Source organism: Etheostoma spectabile, chromosome 20 (assembly GCF_008692095.1).
Source record: "Etheostoma spectabile isolate EspeVRDwgs_2016 chromosome 20, UIUC_Espe_1.0, whole genome shotgun sequence".
In the NCBI taxonomy this organism is placed as follows: domain Eukaryota; kingdom Metazoa; phylum Chordata; class Actinopteri; order Perciformes; family Percidae; genus Etheostoma; species Etheostoma spectabile.
In genome coordinates this window covers 1,461,501-1,481,431 of record NC_045752.1, presented here as the reverse complement: position 1 = coordinate 1,481,431, position 19,931 = coordinate 1,461,501, and the positions used below count along the sequence as shown (strand labels likewise).

The 19,931-nt window shown below is 38.9% G+C and overlaps 2 protein-coding genes, 1 long non-coding RNA gene and 1 other non-coding gene across 5 annotated transcripts in view; 2 read left to right on the top strand and 2 right to left on the bottom strand.

The window, feature by feature from the left end:
• Positions 1 to 7,228, bottom strand: part of LOC116670400 (uncharacterized) — a 40,287-nt gene extending 33,059 nt beyond the window's left edge. The window contains exon 1 of the long non-coding RNA XR_004327010.1: positions 6,709 to 7,228. This is a non-coding gene — a long non-coding RNA (uncharacterized LOC116670400). The remainder of the gene's footprint in view (positions 1 to 6,708) is intronic.
• Positions 1,300 to 14,108, top strand: afdnb (afadin, adherens junction formation factor b). Its single transcript, XM_032500800.1, is given in 25 exon segments — positions 1,300 to 1,627; positions 2,256 to 2,405; positions 2,407 to 2,449; positions 2,861 to 2,967; positions 3,067 to 3,194; positions 3,299 to 3,402; positions 3,547 to 3,627; positions 3,735 to 3,940; positions 4,095 to 4,240; positions 4,836 to 4,930; positions 5,061 to 5,332; positions 5,594 to 5,737; positions 8,039 to 8,237; positions 8,340 to 8,431; positions 8,536 to 8,622; positions 8,730 to 8,795; positions 8,892 to 8,965; positions 9,626 to 9,744; positions 9,825 to 9,983; positions 10,117 to 10,196; positions 10,710 to 10,850; positions 11,341 to 12,222; positions 12,659 to 12,758; positions 12,844 to 12,895; positions 13,618 to 14,108. Coding segments are annotated over 25 exon segments (3,717 nt in total). The 5' UTR covers positions 1,300 to 1,531; the 3' UTR covers positions 13,712 to 14,108.
• dusp23b (dual specificity phosphatase 23b) lies at positions 12,760 to 18,566 on the bottom strand. Of its 2 annotated transcripts, none has more exons than XM_032500907.1 (3): positions 18,337 to 18,566; positions 15,072 to 15,351; positions 12,760 to 14,260 (listed from the first exon to the last, which is right to left on the bottom strand). In XM_032500907.1, the coding sequence occupies exons 2-3, from the start codon at positions 15,339 to 15,341 to the stop codon at positions 14,075 to 14,077; spliced, it is 456 nt and encodes a 151-aa protein (XP_032356798.1). In that variant the 5' UTR covers positions 15,342 to 15,351; positions 18,337 to 18,566; the 3' UTR covers positions 12,760 to 14,074. The 2 variants fall into 2 exon arrangements, with proteins under 2 accessions (XP_032356798.1, XP_032356797.1); XM_032500906.1 differs by lacking the exon at positions 18,337 to 18,566 and adding an exon at positions 16,263 to 16,485.
• On the top strand, positions 16,707 to 16,789 carry trnal-cag (transfer RNA leucine (anticodon CAG)). Its single transcript has one exon. It is a non-coding gene; the product is annotated as a tRNA-Leu (tRNA).
• Positions 18,567 to 19,931: the final 1,365 nt, after the last annotated feature.

The window sequence follows — 19,931 nt, the reverse complement described above, 5'->3', positions numbered from 1 at the left end:
GTCAACCGTGTCGAATGCATCACTGAGATCAAGTAAAACTGAGGTTTTGCCACGATCTGTGTTTAAGTGGATGTCATTACAGACTTTAACAAGAGCAGTCTCAGTGCTGTGGTATGGGTGGAAACCCAACTGGAAGGCACCAAAACTGTTGTTTACTGACAAGAAAAGGGTGAGTTGTTGAAAGACCGCTTTTTCAATGATTTTACTCAAAAATGGAAGGATTGATATTGGCCTATAGTTGCTCATTAGTAATGTGTCTAGATTGTTCTTTTTTTAAGAGTGGCTTGATGACTGCAGTGTTTAGGGCCTGTGGGAGGATACCAGAAAGAAGAGACGCGTTTACAATCTCTACAAGATCTAAAGCCAAACAACTCAAAACACCTTTGAAAACGTCTGTTGGTAGAACACCAAGACAACAAGAGGAGGTTTTTATTTTTTTTTCATAATATCTCCCAGGTTGTTGTGACTAATCCTATGAAATTGTGTCATATTGGGACCTGTTTTATCTGGACACTGTGACAACACAGGTCACGCGGGTAAATATGTCTAAATTGTTTTTCTTTTCTAATAAAAAAAAAAAAAGGGGAAGATTATGTAACCTAAACAGATTAACTCAACTAAATAATAATAATAAATTCAAATAAAACAAACGTGTTAACAGGCTGTAGCCTTGTACCTGTTTCTCAAACGGATCATCACAGCAGAAACAATCATACGTTTCTCCTACAGAGAGGCGTCTTCTCTGCATTTTCCAACATCCAGACAACAATACAATACCCTTGATTGTTTAGTTTTTTTTTAAATGGTTTTGTTATGGCCTTTGTTCTATTGTAGGTTTACCCAGAGAGCTTCAGAGCAGTCAACAAAAGCTGCCCTACATACATAGTGCTGACTGAATGGGAAGACATCTAACCATAAATTATGTTGTAAATCACTGGTATGCATGAGAAGTGGGATTCCCTCAAGCGTAAATATCCGTGTCGCTGCGAAAAAGGAGGATGGAAATCTCTCATGGTTGCTGGGACTCTATCTACTTCACATGATGACTTCTGCAGCATGGCTAAAATATGCTTTAATAATTAATATGTGTCAAAAGTTGCACCAGTGTAAACCCTTGTGAGAAACCAAAACATGTACTTTTGCACATGGAAATAATATGATGACGATTAAAAAGAAAATGACATGAAATTTGGTGGTGGACTTTGAAGATGGGAATCATTTGGGACGGATTATGATTCAGGAACTGTTTGAATCACATAACGAAGATCCACTGACCCGTTAAATGAGGACAGAGGGGTGTGGGGGCTTGGAGAGGAGATGTGAATGTCGGGATGAAGTAAGCAATTATGTTTAAAGAACTCACTGCAGAGTTCAATGTGTTTATAGCTAATAGGAGTAGACTGAAGAAGGGGTGGGGTCCTAGATACAATACCCAGGACAGATAAACACTTTTCTGTCACAGGATAGTCTTTTTCTGGGGAAACTCTACAGTAGCCAGTCAGATAGAAACTGTGAGGTTAATTGGTGAAAAATGCCGGAGGAGGAAGAACGAGAGGAATTAGCCAAAGTCATCAGACAGTGGAACAACAACAGACTGGACTTGTTCGAGATAAGCCAACCTGATAAGGTAAGCTGCCAGCAGGCATCAGGCAGGGTTCATCCACCATTATACATTCTATGGTGACATATTTGTATTTTTATTCTCTGTACAATGCCACAGTTTTGGATGTAAAGTTGTATTTTTATCACACACACACACTAAATAGAATGCAGTACTTATCAGGAAACATGCTCATTTACCCACTGTGTTAATATGTACTGTACTTTAGTATGCAGTAGGTTTAAAGTAATGGGATGCTACTTTTCCATTTTGTGAGATTTTGTACTTATACTTACTTATCTAATGCCTTATACATTCTACTTTTTTTTTTAAAGTGCCTGTCAGATGCATATAACAAACACACACACACACACACACACACACACACACACACACACACACACCATAGAAGAAGGCCAGATATCAGCCGGCAAGGTTTATTGAGTTTAATTCATATTATCTGGTATCGTGACAACACAGGTTTTCAGGGACATCTTGAAAGCTTTTTAAATTCCTAAATCCAAAGCAACATTTTATAAAAATGGCTTTCTATTCTCTAAGCCTATTCAACCATATTTGGTTTCAACATACCTAAGGAAAGGAATACAATTGGACAAACTGGACACAATTAAAAACAAAATCTGTTTTCTGGCAGAACTTGGAGTTTCATGGTGTGATGCGCTTCTACTTAGAGGATCGTGTTGGAGGGAATGTGGCCACAAAGTGCCTGCGTGTTTGCAGCAACTCTTCTACTCAAGAGGTTATTGAAACTCTGTCCGAGAAGTTTAGGCCTGATATGAAAATGACTGACTACTAGTTATTCCCTGTATGAGATCCACGCCAGTAAAGGTAATCACTCGACTTGTACTGTATATTGTTGACGAGGACATGTCATTATTGTTATTTGTTTAGAGCTAAAACAATAGTACCATCAACCGAATAGAAAATTAATTAGCAACCCTTTTGAAAATCCAGTAATCTTTTAAAAGTCCACCAAGCTTTTGAAAATCCATTAATTGATTTTTCATGCAAAAATTAGCTGATTTCAGCCTCTCAAATGTGAAGATATCCTGCTTTATCATTTGTATTACCAATATTTTGGTAGATTGCACTAGATAAACAATGAATTGAGTGAGGTATTCTGATATTCAGAAGATGAATTGATACTGAAAAGAATTGCATTAGTCACATCTCTAATTTGGTGTTGTAGTTTAAAAACATGCTCTGGCCATTTTTCTGTGTTTTGGTACGTGGAATAAGAGCGTAAACTGGATCTGGACGAGAGACCTTTGGTTGTACAATTAAACTGGACCACGGACAACAGAGAAGGACGTTTTGTGCTCAAGAAAGACAGGGAGAGTTTGGAGGTACCACTCAAACCAATAATTCAGTCTGCAGTTTCACTCTCTCTTCCCACCATCTCACCTCTACAGTATATTCTTTTTTATGTGCGTTGAACAATAAAGGAAAACTGTCACGAGAAGGAAAAAAGAGGCATGATCCAAAGCTTTAAGAGGACACTGTCAAGGAAAGAAAAGAAGAAAGAGAAGAACCAGACTAAAGGAACCGACAAGGTTTCAGAGGATGAGAATGGGTAAAATGTTTCATTGTTCACCGTCACGTTTTTATTTTCCAGACTGCTGCTTCAGGCTTGCCTAACTGTCAGAATGACATCTACCTTTTTAAACAAATATCCAGGTCAACTGAAAAGCTACTAAATAACAACGGCATTTCTGTGTCGGACCATGACACAAAAAAGAGCTGCACAGAAAACAAAAAGCAACAGAGGCAGGCTGCCCCGGGTAAGTAATCTAAAAATTCTAGTCTCATGAATAAGACCATGTACTTTCCATTCAGTCAGTAGAGGCAAATTTAACTTACAATCAATGACCCTATTTTAAAAATGTAAACAGTACAGCTGATGACTTCTCTTTGCTAAAATACAGCAGGAAAGCACACAGAAAATCTTTATCCAAATGTTTCGGATCAACCTGGATTACCAATTGGAATTAAATTCAGTGATAACTGTGAGTATCAAACAAAAACGTTTTTTTGTCTAGTTGTCAGTTGTAAGCTCACTGCCTTCCCTCTCATAATGTCCTCCTGCCCCCTGCTGGTGTCTTTTGCATTTCAGCTGAGGAGGCCTTTCTATCTGCAGTCATAAATTACACCAACAGCTCCACAGTTCATTTCAAGCTCTCACCTGCATACACCCTCTATGCTGCGGGACGCTTTGCTCTGCAACGCCATTACAGGCAAGGCTCTTCATCCTCAGGGCAGACACTCAGTGTAACTTTGACTGCAAACAAAATGGTGGCCATGACAGGGAAGGTCATCCAGGCAAGTACAAGAAAACACACACGCACACGCAACACACACACACACACACACACACACACACACACACACACACACACACACACACACACACACCACACACACACACAGTTCTGTGAGCTTACATGACACTGCTACTACTTTATTTGCCTGGCAGAGGCAGCAGACCATCGCCGGTGCACTCGCCTTCTGGATGGCCAACTCCTCTGAGCTGCTGAACTTCCTCAAGCATGACAAAGACCTCAGCTCGCTCACACATCAAAGTCAGCTGGATCTGTCCCACCTGGTGCACAAAGCTTACAGGTACAGACGACAAGACGTGACCATAGAGTTTTTAAATCCAAATAGAGTCACTGTACTAAAAACATGTGATCAAAGTGCAGCTAAAATCATATGTGACCCTGCTCACCCAGCTATCCACTACCGATTCAAGCCTTTAGTTTGCCCTCTTAGAGACACTACAAAAACTAAACTAAAAGAAATAGCTATAGGTTCTTCTTTTCTACTGCAATGACCCTCAACCCCCAAATCTCAACTATCCAGTGAACACAAAAACTTCAACACTTTGTTACTCCAACATGCATTTTTTTCTTCCTACTTTGTTAATATTGTCTGTAGACAATGAATTATCTGCCAAATATCGTCCAATAATTCATACTTATTGCAGATATATCACTATTGTATATTTGGTGCAAGATGTGCAACAACAGAACAAAACTTGCAGTACAAAAATGCCAAACATGTTTAAGGCATATTTCTTGGATCCTTGTTATTTGTTTTGTAAAAATACAATGAATAGCAAGATCCATCTTATTGGCTTAAGGCATCCAGACAGAAAGTTATACATAATGTACAGGGTAAAGTTTCTGGTTTTATATGTGCATTTTATTTCCCCAAGTTGCCTCCTAAAGTGTCTACAGAATGAGTTAAGGAAGCACTTGCCAACTTTCTTGATTGATCCTGAGCAACATGGAGCACTGCCAGCTGGTATAGGTAAATGTTTGTTTATAAATACTACAGTAATAATTATCTTATTAAGTGCACTAGATAATTTAAGACTCTTGAAGGAGCTGATGTTGCCTCCCTGTTGAAATACTATACATGTGTGTCTTGTGTGTTGCAGAGATGGTGCTGAACACCTTGATGAACACCATGTCCCTTTTACGTCGCTGTCGGGTCAACCCTGCCCTAACCATCCAGCTCTTCTCCCAACTCTTCCATTTCATCAGCGCCTGGCTCTTCAACCAGCTGATGAGCTCAGAGACCAACACGCCAGGCCTGCGCTCCCACTACTGGGGGGCTGCTCTCCGCCAGAGGCTTACGGCCATCGAAGCCTGGGCGGAGAGGCAGGGCCTGGAGCGTGCTGCTGACTGCCACCTCGGACACATCACCCAGGTCAGTCCTTCCCTGCGCTACTTTTATGAATATTTGTTAAAAATATAACTTTAAACTGTGCTTTCATGAAACCGCAGTCTTCTATCGTGCTTGAAGATTCTACCTCAAAAACTCAAATGACTAAATCTAATGTTCTTTTTTTACATTTAATAAATGTGCTACTTTGTAAGATGCTTTGCAGTTTTTATCTCAGTCTTTGTGTCAGAGAACATATTCCAGTCAATAAAAGCTGTGAAAAAAACATTGCCTGACTGTTTCTAGGCAACCATGCTCATGACCATGAACAAGTACTTGATGCAGGATGTGAAGGCCATCCAGAATACCTGTTTTAAACTGAACTCACTGCAGCTGCAGACGTTGCTATCCGGCTACCTCTATGCAACCAATGAGCCTCACATCCCCCCTGTGAGTACTTATTGTCTGTTCTTCCACTCCCCTTACACCTCTGTTGTATTTTCAAACTACAACTATGATGCGGATTTTTGGGACAAATCTTTGCAAGAGATACTCAATAGTCAAAATGAAAGTACTACTGCTAATCCGAGCATAGAAATCGGCTTAAGGTTCACAATGTACAAGCAGCAGCTTCAACCACTGAAACAAGAGCTCAGCATTAAAGATTGAATAATATTAATTAAAATGATGAATATGATATTAATAATATATTAAGAATTGTGAAGAAAATTGTCACATAAAAAAAAATTGCATTTGAGTGAACTATTTCTCTAATATTTGGCTGAATATGAGGTTTGTGTGACTACGTATTTTGTTTAATTAACAAAAGGAGATTTCATTTCTTGCCCATCTTTGTTTGGGTTAGGAAACTGGTTAAAAAAAGGAAAATACAATCAAAACTGAAAACTATTGTTATGCAGCTAACAGTTAGCTAGTTGGAAAAATCTCTAAGGATTTGGCTGGGTGATAACTTCAAAACATTGGTATGTTTGCATGGTTGAAAGATTTTCTGACACACGGATGCTATGTAGCTAGCAAGTTCAAGATAAAGATAAATAAGCTGTAACATAAAAAGGCACACTAGTTTGGCTAGTGTCAAAAAACAAACTAATATTGGCTCATCCACAACATGACTTTGATAAACAGGTAATAGCAAAAGATATAACAAACAAATACTACTGCGTAAGTAGTAGCATGAAACCATAAAGCAGATAGCAAAGTCCAACAGAAATGAAATTAACAATTACAAGAGAGCGGGATGGATTAGCTAGCAGCCGTTGATAGCCTCGCGTTAGTTTACGTTAGCTAAGCCAAAGCATGATACTATTTGGCCAAACACACAAACACCAACTAAACATAGCAAAAACATCAACTCAGATTTATAAAAAAAAAAAAAAATGCTAGCAGCAGGTAGCACTTACTTAGCTAGCTCACCGCAGTGAAGCAACAGTTGCGGTCACAGGACGTCAGGACAGGAAACTCCAGACTCCCAAGTTGAAATACCTTAACAGGTGCAGGTGGTGTAACTTTCTTTAACTGTCTATGGGCGTGATGTTAGCTTAGCTAGCTAACGGCTAAGGAAAAGAGTAGCTAACGCTAGGCATGTTGGCTGGGTGGAGTCCTTCGCTGACTGAGTGTGGGTTCGAATCCGAGCCGCGGCCCTTTGTCCCTACTTTCCTCTCTATCTGTAATATCGCATAACAATGCATAAATAAACCCCCATATATATATAACACATTTTTATATATATATATATGTATATATATATATATATATATATATATATTAATATCAGAGTCATATAAACAGCTGCTACAGGTAATGTTACTGCTTCTATTAGAACTGCCATCTACATGGCTCAGTTGGTCGAGCAGGCGCATAGCTAGCAAGAGGTTTAGCTACTCCTCGACGCATGTCATTCCCCTTTCATGTCTTAATCTGTTGTGTAATTAAAGGCCTAAAATGCCCAAAAAATAAAAAAAGCAAAAAAAGAACTGCCACTACAATTATTAACGTTACTAGCTACTGTTTCTATTAGAACCTCCATTTCACAATAGCGTTGCTACTAGTTACTGCAACAAGTATAGCTACTAGTAGTAAGAGAAGTAGAAAAACTCAATAACAAGTCCAAAACTACATTAACAAATTCTACTTAAAGTACCGAAAGCAAAGTACTCATGTGTAGCAAAATGTCAATATTAATATATATTATTGGATAATTGCAGATGCAATTCTGTGTAAACTTGACTTTAGTAATGTTTTGGTGGTGGAGCTTTTAACTGCATTACACTGTTTCAGCAATACAAACAGAACAAAGCATTTTGTTCTATGAAATTATTGTGGGTTTTGTATGGCAAATATTGATCTGTAAAGTTAATCAAATAAATGAATGTAAGGTACAGTTAAGTAGGAGTATAAGGTAGCATAAAATAAAAATAGTCAAATACAGTAAAAGTACTTCAAACTGTACTAGTACAGTCCTTTAGTAGAAGTCCTTACTTTCTTTCCACCAGTGATAATACTGTTACAGTAGTTTCTACTGAGGCATCTACTTCAACATGAACTACCGCCACTGCATCTCAATCACCTCTCCAGGGAGGTCATCTGCAGGAAGGCCTTCAGTATCTTGCTCAGGGCACAGCAGGCCGATCGGATGTCTTGTCACAGAATGACAAATACCAATCTATGCACTGATATGACCTTTTCCTAAAATATTTCCGCTGTCTGATCCACGTGTCATCCTCGCTGCAGGATTTGATCAATGTTGTAGTGGCGTCTGCAAAGGCCTCAGCAGATAACCTTATTCGGAGCGAAGGACGGGACATCCAGCTGGAGGAGAGCCTCGACCTGCACCTGCCCTTCCTGCTGCCGGAGGGAGGGTACTCCTGTGACACTGTGAGAGGAATCCCTCCAGGGTTCAGGGAATTTTTGGAGCCAATTTGCCAGAAAGGTTTGGGTTCGTCATATTTGCAAAATGTGACAATGCTGTAGAACACCAGAAATGTATTGCTTCTAATACAAACACAGTTAAAATGATGTCTTTCTCTTCCAGGTCTCTGTTCTTTAACATCCCAGCCGAACTCCAAAGGTGACTGGACCGTGTACTTCAGTGAACCAACTTCCTCTGCAGAGAGCACACACTTGGTAGGCAAAACCACATGAGGTGATGTTTTGAAATATAATTTCATTTTAACATAAAAAAACACTTATGGAGCAGTCCTGTCATTTATTTATGTTTTCTTTAATAGACACCACACAGAGAGCCAGAGATGGTGACTATTACACTGAACAAACCTTTAAACAGTGGGATGGGGGTCAGCATTGTGGCTGCCAAGGTGACTGACTCAATCCTGCCAAACAAATGTAAATTATTCAAACACCAAAATGTGCGTAACTAATACGGTCGTGACTAATGAATGCGCTCTCTATTATTTTGCCACAGGGAGCGGGTCAAGGAGAACTTGGGATTTACATCAAATCTATTGTCAAGGGAGGACCAGCTGAAATGGTGAGATCCAATACGAATGTGCAATGTACAGAATTATTTTAATGGGATTATACAAGAAAAGATTGACATAATTGACAAAATCTCTAATTTGTGCAGAATGGCAGGTTAACAGCTGGGGATCAGCTGCTGAGTGTGAATGGTCAAAGTCTGGTCGATCTCAATCAAGAAAGGTAGTTACACAACAGGCTGGAAAAAGGGTTTTGTGCGAGCAGCGTGACTCTAGAAATAGCCACTGGCATTGTCAGTGTGTTTCAGCACTTTGGTCCAGAATGAAATATCCCAACAACTATTTGTTAAATTGCCCCAAAATTTTGCACACACATTAATTGCCCCCCAGAGGATGAAACTTAACATAACTTTCATGACGTTTTCTCAAGTGGTTATGAGTGAAATGGCTTTTGGATTGCCATGAAATTTAATGCAGACATTCAAGTTCTCCTCAGGATGTAATAATTGTAATAACTCTGGGGATCCCTTAACTTTTTCATTTAGCGCCATCATCAGGTAAAACATTTGTGCCACACTTTGGTTTATGATCTGCGTTTGTTTTCCAGAAAATGTCATGAAATCAAAGTGATGACATAGCCTATACAACCATGTGTGGGTTGGACAATATAATCCAAATGTATATATCCAACTGCTGAACCAATACAAACAGTGGAACAGTTTTGCAATAGCCAACAGGTGACAGCGGCGTAATCTTTACTTTCAAAACTCATTCAAATTGTTACTGTACGTGTTTTACTCTCAGATCAAGACCCAGATAATCTAATAGAAAGTACGAAAGGCTATGCAGTCTGAAATACACTGTCATTCTCATATTGATTTAGGGCAGCAGCTATCATGATGCAAACCGGCCCCGTTGTGACCTTAAAAGTTGCAAAGTTTGGAGCGAGCTACCACGGCCTGGGAGCTCTGCTGAGCGAACCCCCCTCAGAGAGGACTACAGGTTAATACAAAATAACCATCGTTGTTTTTTTAAATTTCTGCTCCTCATGACTTAATTAAGACCCTTTCTTGTTTCACAAGGACATAAAAGCCCCGCCAAGCCAAACGGCGAAGCGCTCATGCTGTACAGGGTTGTGGATCCAGGTCCCTCACAACAGCTCCACGGAGGCAGCAAAAGGCAGAAAGACCAGGTGATGCAAAGAAACAGACAACTTTATCGCTCCGACCCCAACATGACCGGTGGGTGCACTTGTATTTTAGTCACATATCACTGCTAGGCTCATACAGTAAATACCTTAATGTGAAATATGTTTAAAGCTTGTGGCTGAGTCATAAGAACAACACCTTTGTTTTAATTTTCTCCTTATTTCAGCAGATTTCCACCGCGAGGATGGAGATGAACCGGTTGACCTTGCTGCAGCTGCTGTGTCCACTATCAACCTTTGTGCTGATGTGAGATTTTTTTTTTTTTTTAGATTTCTCCAAATAATTCCTCGTAACATTTGTAAAGCGTTAGGTTACAATAAAGAACAGTGTCAGCTAAGGCTGGGCAATATATCGATATGATCTTGATATCGTGATATGAGACTAGATATCCTCTCAGATTTTGGAAATCGTGATATCGTACATGGCTTAAGTGTTGTCTTTTCCTGGTTTTAAAGGCTGCATTACATTAAATTGATGTCATTTTCTGTGTTACCAGACTGTTCTGGCTCTTCTATTATTTTAACCTTTACCCTCTTACTCATTATATCTAAATTACTGAAGATTATTCATCTTAAATGTCATTGTGAAAAAGCACCGATTGTCAACCCTATATTTTTGCCACAATATTGACATCGAGGCATTGGGACAAGAATATCGCGAAATCTGATTTTCTCTAGTGTCAGCTATATACCTAAACAAGAATGCATTGTTTTTAAATGCATTGAATGTCACAAAACGACCTATTATGTCTTTGTTCAGACATTTCACAGGGAATACTTGACACTTCCAACCCGTAAACCTCAGGACAGAAACCCATCTGAATCCAGTCGACCACAGCAAACATTCAAAGTGTCTTTGAGGCCTTTAGATGGACAGATCTCCAGTAAGAGGACCTTCATGGTAAGCCTTTACTAAATGCTACGGAGTCTTAATGTCCTTCTGGTATCACAATGTTTTATCATACCATCATATTTACTACGCAAAGGAATAGTCAAAAAATTGTTCACAGTGGTTGAAAGTAACTTGGAACATTCATTCAAGCGGTGTACTTTAGTACAATTTAGAGATACATGTACTTTACTTATACTTATACTTTATACTTCTACTACACTACATTTCAGGACTTTTTACTCCACAACATTTTACATAAAAAAAAACAAATGACAAAATTAGAAAATACAATGTTAAGTACCGTTTGCTGATAATACTTGTATCTTTTTATTTACGTAAGATTTTAGGTACTGACCTTTTACTTGTTAATTACTTTTATATCGTTGTACTGTTTTTCTACTTAAGTAATAATTGTGAGCACGTCCTGTATTCCACCACTGATTAATAATAAAATGATAAATACAAGAAGGTAAAAAACCCTCTATATTTATCCTTCTAGCGCCAAGCTCTGTCACAGGAGAACTTGTGTATGGACACTGGAGGCCCCCTGCTGGACAAAAGGCACAACTTGTGGGAGCAGAAGGAGCAGCGGGCAAAGCAAACCATGAGCCACTATTCATCTTTCCCAATTCGCTCAAGTGTTTCCACTCATGACATCCTCTCAGATAACTGTTCTCCTGCAAAACAACAGCAGAGCGGGCGTACAAGTGGCGCCGGTGTCTGGAGAACTCCTTTTTCCCAACATCCAACACCGACGCCTTCCAACCAGCCAATACGCATCGACATCCCTGTAACCAGAGCAGGGAACACAAATCCTCCACTCACCACCTTCCAGAGTTCGTCTTTGCTGGCAGTGAGGATGAGCCAAACCCTTAAAGTAAATGGAAATAACAACAGAGCTAATCATATTTATGCATGTCCCATTACTGCAACCAAGAAGCTACCTCAGCCCTCGTTTCTATCTCAGCAGCAGAGATCCAACACACACAGGGATCAAGCTGCAAAACCCCAAGTAAGCATCACTCCAACCAAACATGTCTCCTTCCAAGAACCTCCCACTCAGCAGAAGCAGGGCACAGGTCCCACAAGGCCAAAGGACCCTCAGGAGCTGTGTGACCCGTGGCGGAGGGAGGCCCAGGAGAAGCTGGAGAAGCAGCAGAGGCTCCGTATGGTGGAGCTCCTAGAGCAGGAGGTGCACCAGCTGCAGGGTAGAGCAAGGCGCACGGCGGAGGAGAACGAGCGCCTCCGAAGGCTGAGCCTGGAGTGGCAGTTTCAGAAGAGGCTGCAGGAGCTTCAGCAGAGAGGAGAGGAGGATGAGGATGAGGAGGAGGAAGATTTGGACATGATGGTGACGATACAGCAGCTGGAGAATAGAACACAGGTGAAGTGTAACACAGGTGTCATGATGGTAAAGGGAACCCTTAAGAACCTCGAGAAATTCTGATGTTACAAAAAGGCATTCTGGGAAATGTAGGAAATCACTAACTAAAGTAGATTTAGTGGGCTAAAAATAAGTGAGTACAGCAAAACAAGGTACATGATCACATATTGATATACAACAGGTTCAAAATATTGTTGATTATGATTATGGGACATATGACCTATATATATATATATATATATATATATATATATATAACTATCACACATGATAAAACATGTTTATAATGACTAATACTTACCACCTAATGTAAATGTTCTGTTTGTTCCACAAATGAATATTCCTGTGTTTACGATCAATACGTTTGAATAATGAAGCTGAAATTTAAAAATCTAAAATAACCTACATCTCATTATTATTTTGCTTCCATATTAAGAACAAGAGGAGCTCTGCTGAGAACGTCAACAGTGAATTGAAAGAGTTAGAAAAGCAGGCTGGAACTCCTCTCTCCCAAAAGGAAGACAAGGCAAAGACAGGTACTTGTCAGTTTGGTTTATTTTAAAGAGTCTGTGCTCTTTAGACATCTCATCACATTGCAACATTTCCATGTTTTTTTGGCAGATCAAAGACAAAGCGGACTGAGTCAAGATATTAACAACATGGCCTCAAAAGAGTGAGTTTAAACGTTTTGACTTTTAAACATTAAATTCTATCAAATCTAACAGGCAGCTGTATATGAAGCATTTCTTTTTTTTAATTTCTATATGCAGCATTTCTACTCATGACTTAATGACACTGAAATGCTCATGTGGTTGTTTACTATTACACCAAGCTTCTTAATTTAGTCTTTTTTTTTTAAATAGTTTGACAATATAGTAATTTAATTCATCCAAGTAACTTTGAAAGTGTATGAAAGAGATCCCTGAGTAAAATACACTCTATAAATATATTTTAAAGTGCTTATATTATGCTCATTTCAGGTTTGTAATTGTATTTAGCTAGGTAAAGACTACTAGCCAGTCAGGAGCAGAGTATGAGGGTGGCCACGCTAGCAGCTAGGTGAGCATTATAACGTGTGTCACAAAGTGACGCACGTTTGTCTCTGAAGTAAAGGCTGCACTACAACAGAGCTGTTTGGAGCAGTTGGTGAACAGTGTTTTTTGTTGGAGAGGGTAAGTCCCTTTTTTGGGGGGGGGGGCTTTGGGCTTTTTCACTTTTTAAACCTATAACATGCACATAAAAGATATATAACACACTAAAGGAAAGGGAAAAAGCCAAAAAGCATAATATGAGCACTTTAAGAAAAGCACAGGCTACTGTTTGTGTCCCCATAAGTGATTCCCTATTAATAAAATTCAAGTAATTCTGCGAATATCCGTGTTGTTTTATTCACAGAAGCCAGAAGGAGAAAACCAAGAGAGCGCCGGCTCCTGAAAAGCTCACATTCAAGGAGCGTCAGCGTCTCTTTTCTCTGGCGTCCAGTGCATAAATAAAGATTAAAGCCTCGCAAACATGTCTATATAAACAAAGGCAATCATGTGCTAAGAAAAATGACAGTATACAGATACAGTACCATGTAAACAGACAGTGTGAGGATGTATTTACTGTCTTAGTTAAATGTCCCAGGGACATAGTGTGGGTAATGACAACACTAGGTTTAGTATTGTTTTTCCAGGACATTCTGTTTTTCTTTAAATGTATTACCTGTTTAAGCATTCATTTTTGTTTTTCCCTGTTTATTTAGCAAGATAATTGAGGCACTTCTTCCACTTATTGTATGCTTATCCTCTGTAAAACCACTGCTATTCTGCTTCCTAACAGAAGCACACTCTGTATGTTACTTGTGTAAAAGCTACTTTGTGCGCTGATAAAACTGCACCACAGCTTTCTCTTGTTCGTGAGTTTCAATCGAGCCTTTCCGCAGATTGCGGATCTCTTTGATGGCGTCGACCCCTGATATCTTCCTCGTCTTCACCAGGTAGCAGGCCAGCATGGTCCCTGTTCTCCCATGCCCGTGCATGCAGTGAACTCCCACACCCTGTACAGCAACAAAACAAGATTTCTTTTGTTCCATCGCCTGTAACACAGCATGCACACCCTGCATTGGACAGGAATCTGCATTTTGTTCTTGCAAGTAAAACTGATGTAGTTGCTCTTATCACTAAGCCCACGCTACATATTAATTGATTCCGGCTTTTCAATTGTGAGAATTTGTAGCTTTGTTTCTCTTGTGTGATATTATACAGACTATCTGGCTTTTAAACTTTTAAATCAGACAGAGCAAACGATTTGAAGACATTACCTTGGATTTTAGGAAATTACGACAATATTTAAAAAAAAAAATCAGACATTTTACAGAAAAAAAAGTGATGTATCATTTTAATTGATAAAGTAATCAGCAGACTAATGGATTATGAAAATGATCAGTAGTTGTTACTGTCTTTGCAACAACCACTGAACATAACCAGGAATCCTGACCCTATATGACTACTGGAAGAAGAAAATCAGATACTCCAAACAGCCCAATTTTAAGTAAAAACATTGGTGCTGATTGCTTTGTGAGAATGTAAGAAATTAAATGCGTAGTATACAATTCAAACACTAACAAAAGCTTTTTCCCTTTTGCTTTTCTATTCATGCACTTTGGAGGAGCAGCAAAGTTGTGAAAGACAGTTTTTCCTTTTAATGGTTCCAGAGGTTTCATCAAAGTAACGTAAACTTGATGCCAAATGTTTTAGGTTCCAGGGCCTGCTTACAATGCTATACTGGAGCACACTGGAGAGTCCTGAAAGTACTTTATAAGCATAACCATCCATCAAGCCAAGCCTATCAAGTATCTGAGCTCTTACCTCCCCCTTGGAGTTGGCCTCTTCCACAATAGAGAGGAATCTATCAATCTGACTTGGTGAAGGAGGAGTGAAGTCCACTATCTTGATGTGGTGCAGCTGTAACTCTGGGCATGAGTCATAGTAGGGTGGTTTTCTCTCACACAGGCAAACCAGGTGTTTGATACCGTTGTCCAGCAGGTACTGGTATTCAGATGTCATCCTGGGTAGTGCCAGTCCAGCCAGTTTGTCTGGATCGACCCAGGAGAAATTGTGTGGAGGTGTGGAGGCCATGTTTGTCAAACTAAATAGAGCGGACAAAGACAGAGTGATATCAGGCCAGTGTGTTTACACACATTTACAACTTTACTTAATATGCTTTACACTTAATAAAAAACAGTAATAGCATGTCATGAAGATTTGCACAGAAACATTACCGCTCTATGGCTAAAAATCACACATGGATATAATAGCATGTGCATGAGTAAAAAATTGCTTGGGAATCTGTAAGCAACAGGAAGTTAATACAGCTGTAGCCGGGTAAGGCTGCTAATCATTAACCTGGCTTTGGCATTTTGATATGATAAGAGAAGCCTTTATTGATCCACTGAGGGCAAATTTGGTTTTTGCAGCAGCACAAATAAAAAATAAGTATAGAATTAATAAAATACACTTGAAAATTACAAAATAACAGCAGTGTGTGATTAATAGTATATTAACAATTATTAATTATATTAAATTGTAGATGCATAGTAAATATTTACCTTTACAACAATTTGAAAAGTAAAGTGGAGTAAGAGACCGTGAGAAAGTGCAAAAATAAACACTGACTACAGGAATGAAACCATTTGTCGATGGCTAGACCAGATAGTGCAGTGTAGTACATATTTCAACATAATAAGCCACAGGCCTGATGTTAAAAAATATACACTGTAGGCCTCACCAGACTCCACCTAGTTTTACAGAACGATTAGAAGTATGCGTAGCATCTAACGTTAGTTTAACGTTAAACAATGTGTCAAGAAACTTAGAGGCTAAGTAGCAGAAACTGTCATATTCACACCACCTAGCTAGCTAGCTAGCTAGCTAACGTTACCACGCAGTTTCGTTAACCTAAACGTTAACGTAGCTAAGACATCGATCCTAACTTAACAATTACTTTAAGTGGTTGCCCGTCTATTATTGAACACACCATTCTCCCGCAAAATTACTTACAGTTTTATTTTCAGGTGATGGGACGTCCCACTACTTCACAAGCTGGTGCCGCCCGGTGTCACCTAGCTAACCGTTAGGCTAATTGCTCTCACTGCTAACGCCCTGTTTGCTTCAGCATACTGACTACCTACAGTACAAATAGCTCATAACAAACGCTAGATGTTGCAATGCTAGGTGGGGCAGTGCCTTTAGTTGACTCCATTCATCAGGGTGAAAACCAGCTCTGAAAAGTAAAATGAACTAATGTTAAGGTGGTGAGCTTTAGCTAGTTAACTGATAAGAATCATGGAATAATATTACTTTGTATCTGACAGCTGCTTCAGCAAGAGGAATTGTTTTAGCGGCTACTTAACTATTCGTATATTAGACATTTTACTATCTAAACTTTAAAGTGTTTATGGAGAATTCTACAAAGGTAACAGATAGGTCCAAATACCAGAACATGTCAGGATGGCCGAGCGGTCTAAGGCGCTGCGTTCAGGTCGCAGTCTCCTCTGGAGGCGTGGGTTCGAATCCCACTTCTGACAAGTAATTTTTTTTTTTCTTTTCAACAGAGCATACATGTGGTTGTAATTTGTGATTGTCACGATCCTACTACATTATTATGCTCATGATTGTCACTGTGTGAATCTGTTGTGGCATGTAGAATCAACAAAAAATGTACAGTACTGTGCAAACGTTTGAGGCAGGTGTGAAAAAATATACAATAAACTAAGAATGCTTTAAAAAAAAATTAATCTAAATCTAAATCAGGGCTCATTTGGAGACATACTATCACTTACAGGACTCTTGTTCTTCTTTACTCTGAAGATACAGTAGTTCTCTCTGCAGAGTAATGCTGAGAAATACAGGCAGACACTACTGCAATCCATCACGCAATACCATCAGGGAGGCATTCAAGGGCCCCAAAATTATTCTGCAACAGGACAACAACCCCAAACAAACAGCCAATGCCATTAAGAACTTTCTTCAGCGTAAAGAACAAGGAGTCCTGGAAGTGATGGCGTGGCCTCCACAGAGCCCTGATCTCAACATCATCAAACGTGTCTAGGATTACATGAAGAGACAGAAGGATTTTAGGAACATCCACAGAAGCGCTGTTGTTAGTTCTCCAAGGTGTTTGGAACAACCTACCAGCCGAGTTCCTTCAGAAACTGTGTGCAAGTGTACCTAGAAGAATGTATGCTGTCCGGAAGGCAAAGGGTGGTCACACCAAATTTTGATTTGATTTAGATTTCTCTTCTGTTCCTTCACTGCATTTTGTTAATTGATGAAAAACTATGAATACTTAGATTTTTGAAAGCATTCTTAGTTTACAGCATTTTTCAACACCTGCCTCAAACTTTTGCACAGTACTGTATATCAGCTAACGCACCAATTCTGCTTTTAGTGATCTTAGTCTTCATAGAAAGGCTCTTAGACTTTGCAAATTTGTAGCTCTGTATTTAGTATTTATTTTTATTATCTGTGCTTGAAAACATTGCTATTGGTGACATAAATGCATAAAAAAATGCAAATGCATAAAAGCAACAAGTGCTGTAACATTAAAAGCCAGCTGTAAACATGTACGTAGATTACATTAGCTACTATTAATACACAAGTGATTGTGTGACGTTTACCATTCCATGATGACCATGAACTTTATTATTTATATGAAAAATGAAAAGTGTGTCACTTAACCTGAGTTAGATATCAGGTATACAGGATTGTGAGGGATTACGTTACGTTTACACTAATATCACATTATATATTATTTATGTGACAACCCAACATATTTGTTTATTCATCAGATGATCTAAGGATTGGGTAGAAATATTCTGCCTATAGTCAAAACATTTTGTTCTCGAAACGCAAACTCAGGACTGACGAGATTGTTTGTTAGTTAGCTAACGTTAACGTTAGCTAACTAATGTTAGATAGCTAACGCTAAATCAATTGATATGCTAACATAACAACACAAGAGGTAATTTACTTCTACACTTAGCTACAGTTAGCGTTATGTCATACTGCATTACTGTAGTAAATGTGTAAATACCATAGACTGTATAGGTAACGTATTTACGGTTATACTCACCATGTTTCTTCAGTAACTTGCTAGCTTTCACAGGATGGCGGCCATTACGAACGCACCTCTTAAAAAAAACCAAAAGATATAGAGACTCAACTCCACATTTCTCCGCAAACTGCGAAGCTCGAAAGACGATTGGTCGCAGAATGTTGAATCCTCGAATGTTATTGGTCGCAGAATGCCGCGAATGGAGAGAAGGCCAGCTTTCTTCAACATTGAACCATAGACAGTTAAAGAAATGAACAGACGTTACGGCGGCTGCGTTCAGGTTGGACCATAGACTAAGGTGACCAGATTTCTCAGACAAAATCCGGGGACATTTTCAGCTCAGAAGCGTATTTACCTCCAAAACAAGTAATGTTTTTATTTTTGTAAAACTTAAAACGGGGACACTAGACCTAGAGCTGTTCTCTTTAGGGGCTGAGCCCCCCCCCCCAAGGTATCATCCTAGACCCACCCCTGCTGCTACTTCCTACTCCACTACACCTCAAGATAGAAAGTCCTAATATTTCAAGATAAAAAGTCTTAATATTTCAAGATAAAAAATCCATCCTTATACTTCAAGATAGAAAGTCCTAATATTTCAAGATAAAAAGTCTTAATATTTCAAGATAAAAAATCCATCCTTATACTTCAAGATAGAAAGTCCTAATATTTCAAGATAAAAAGTCTTAATATTTCAAGATAAAAAATCCATCCTTATACTTCAAGATAGAAAGTCCTAATATTTCAAGATAAAAAGTCTTAATATTTCAAGATAAAAAATCCATCCTTATACTTCAAGATAAAAAGTCCTAATATTTCAAGATACAAAGTCCTAATATTTAAAGATAGAAAGTCTTAATATTTCAAAATATAAAGTCCTAATAGTCCTAATATTTTAAGATAGAAAGTCCTAATATTTCAAGATAGAAAGTCCTTATAGTCCTAATATTTCAAGATAGAAAGTCTTAATATTTCAAGATAGAACGTCTCAATATTTCATAATGTTGTAATGTTTACTGAACTACATTTATCCGACAGCTTTTGCTTTACTGCTCAAGGCTTGTTTCTGGAACAGCTCATTGAGAATCAGATACAATAAAAACTATTGAGGACATATTTTCCTTTGACAGTGATGCAGTATTAAACGAGATCGCTGCAATGTAAGTTAACAGGATAATTGTCCAGCTTGTATTTACGTTCATAAAAGTGCTTGTTTTGCTGCTAACAGACTCAGATTAATATTCTAAGTGTCTGACAACATTATGGGAAGGATTTCTAAGGAGGTCGACCTTTCTGTTAAAGATTAAGATCCTTTTTAAAACATAAAAGTCCGCGAAATTGCGTTTGCTAAACGCACCAGACTCCATGTAAATAATCAGTGATTTTAGCATCGTAAAATACGGCTTCTAAAACATCTCTGAGCACCGCTGGCTCTGGCGGTCTGGAGCCTGTGTTGGGTGTGCGATTATCGGCTACGTTTTTTCTTTCATTCCAATTTCGGGTCTTTCAGTCACAGTGAAAACCGGGGACATTTCCGGGGACAGATCCAGCCGGGGACAGGTAGCCAAAATAAGGGACTGTCCCCGGAAACCGGGGACGTCTGGTCACCCTACCAT

Excerpts from the sequence above, each read along its gene's own strand:
- dusp23b (XM_032500907.1), bottom strand. The coding sequence starts at position 15,341 with ATGGCCTCCACACCTCCACACAATTTCTCCTGGGTCGATCCAGACAAA. Across the intron at positions 14,261-15,071 it reads AGGCCAACTCCAAGGGGGAG|GGTGTGGGAGTTCACTGCAT; the intron begins GTAAGAGCTCAG and ends GTTGCTGTACAG.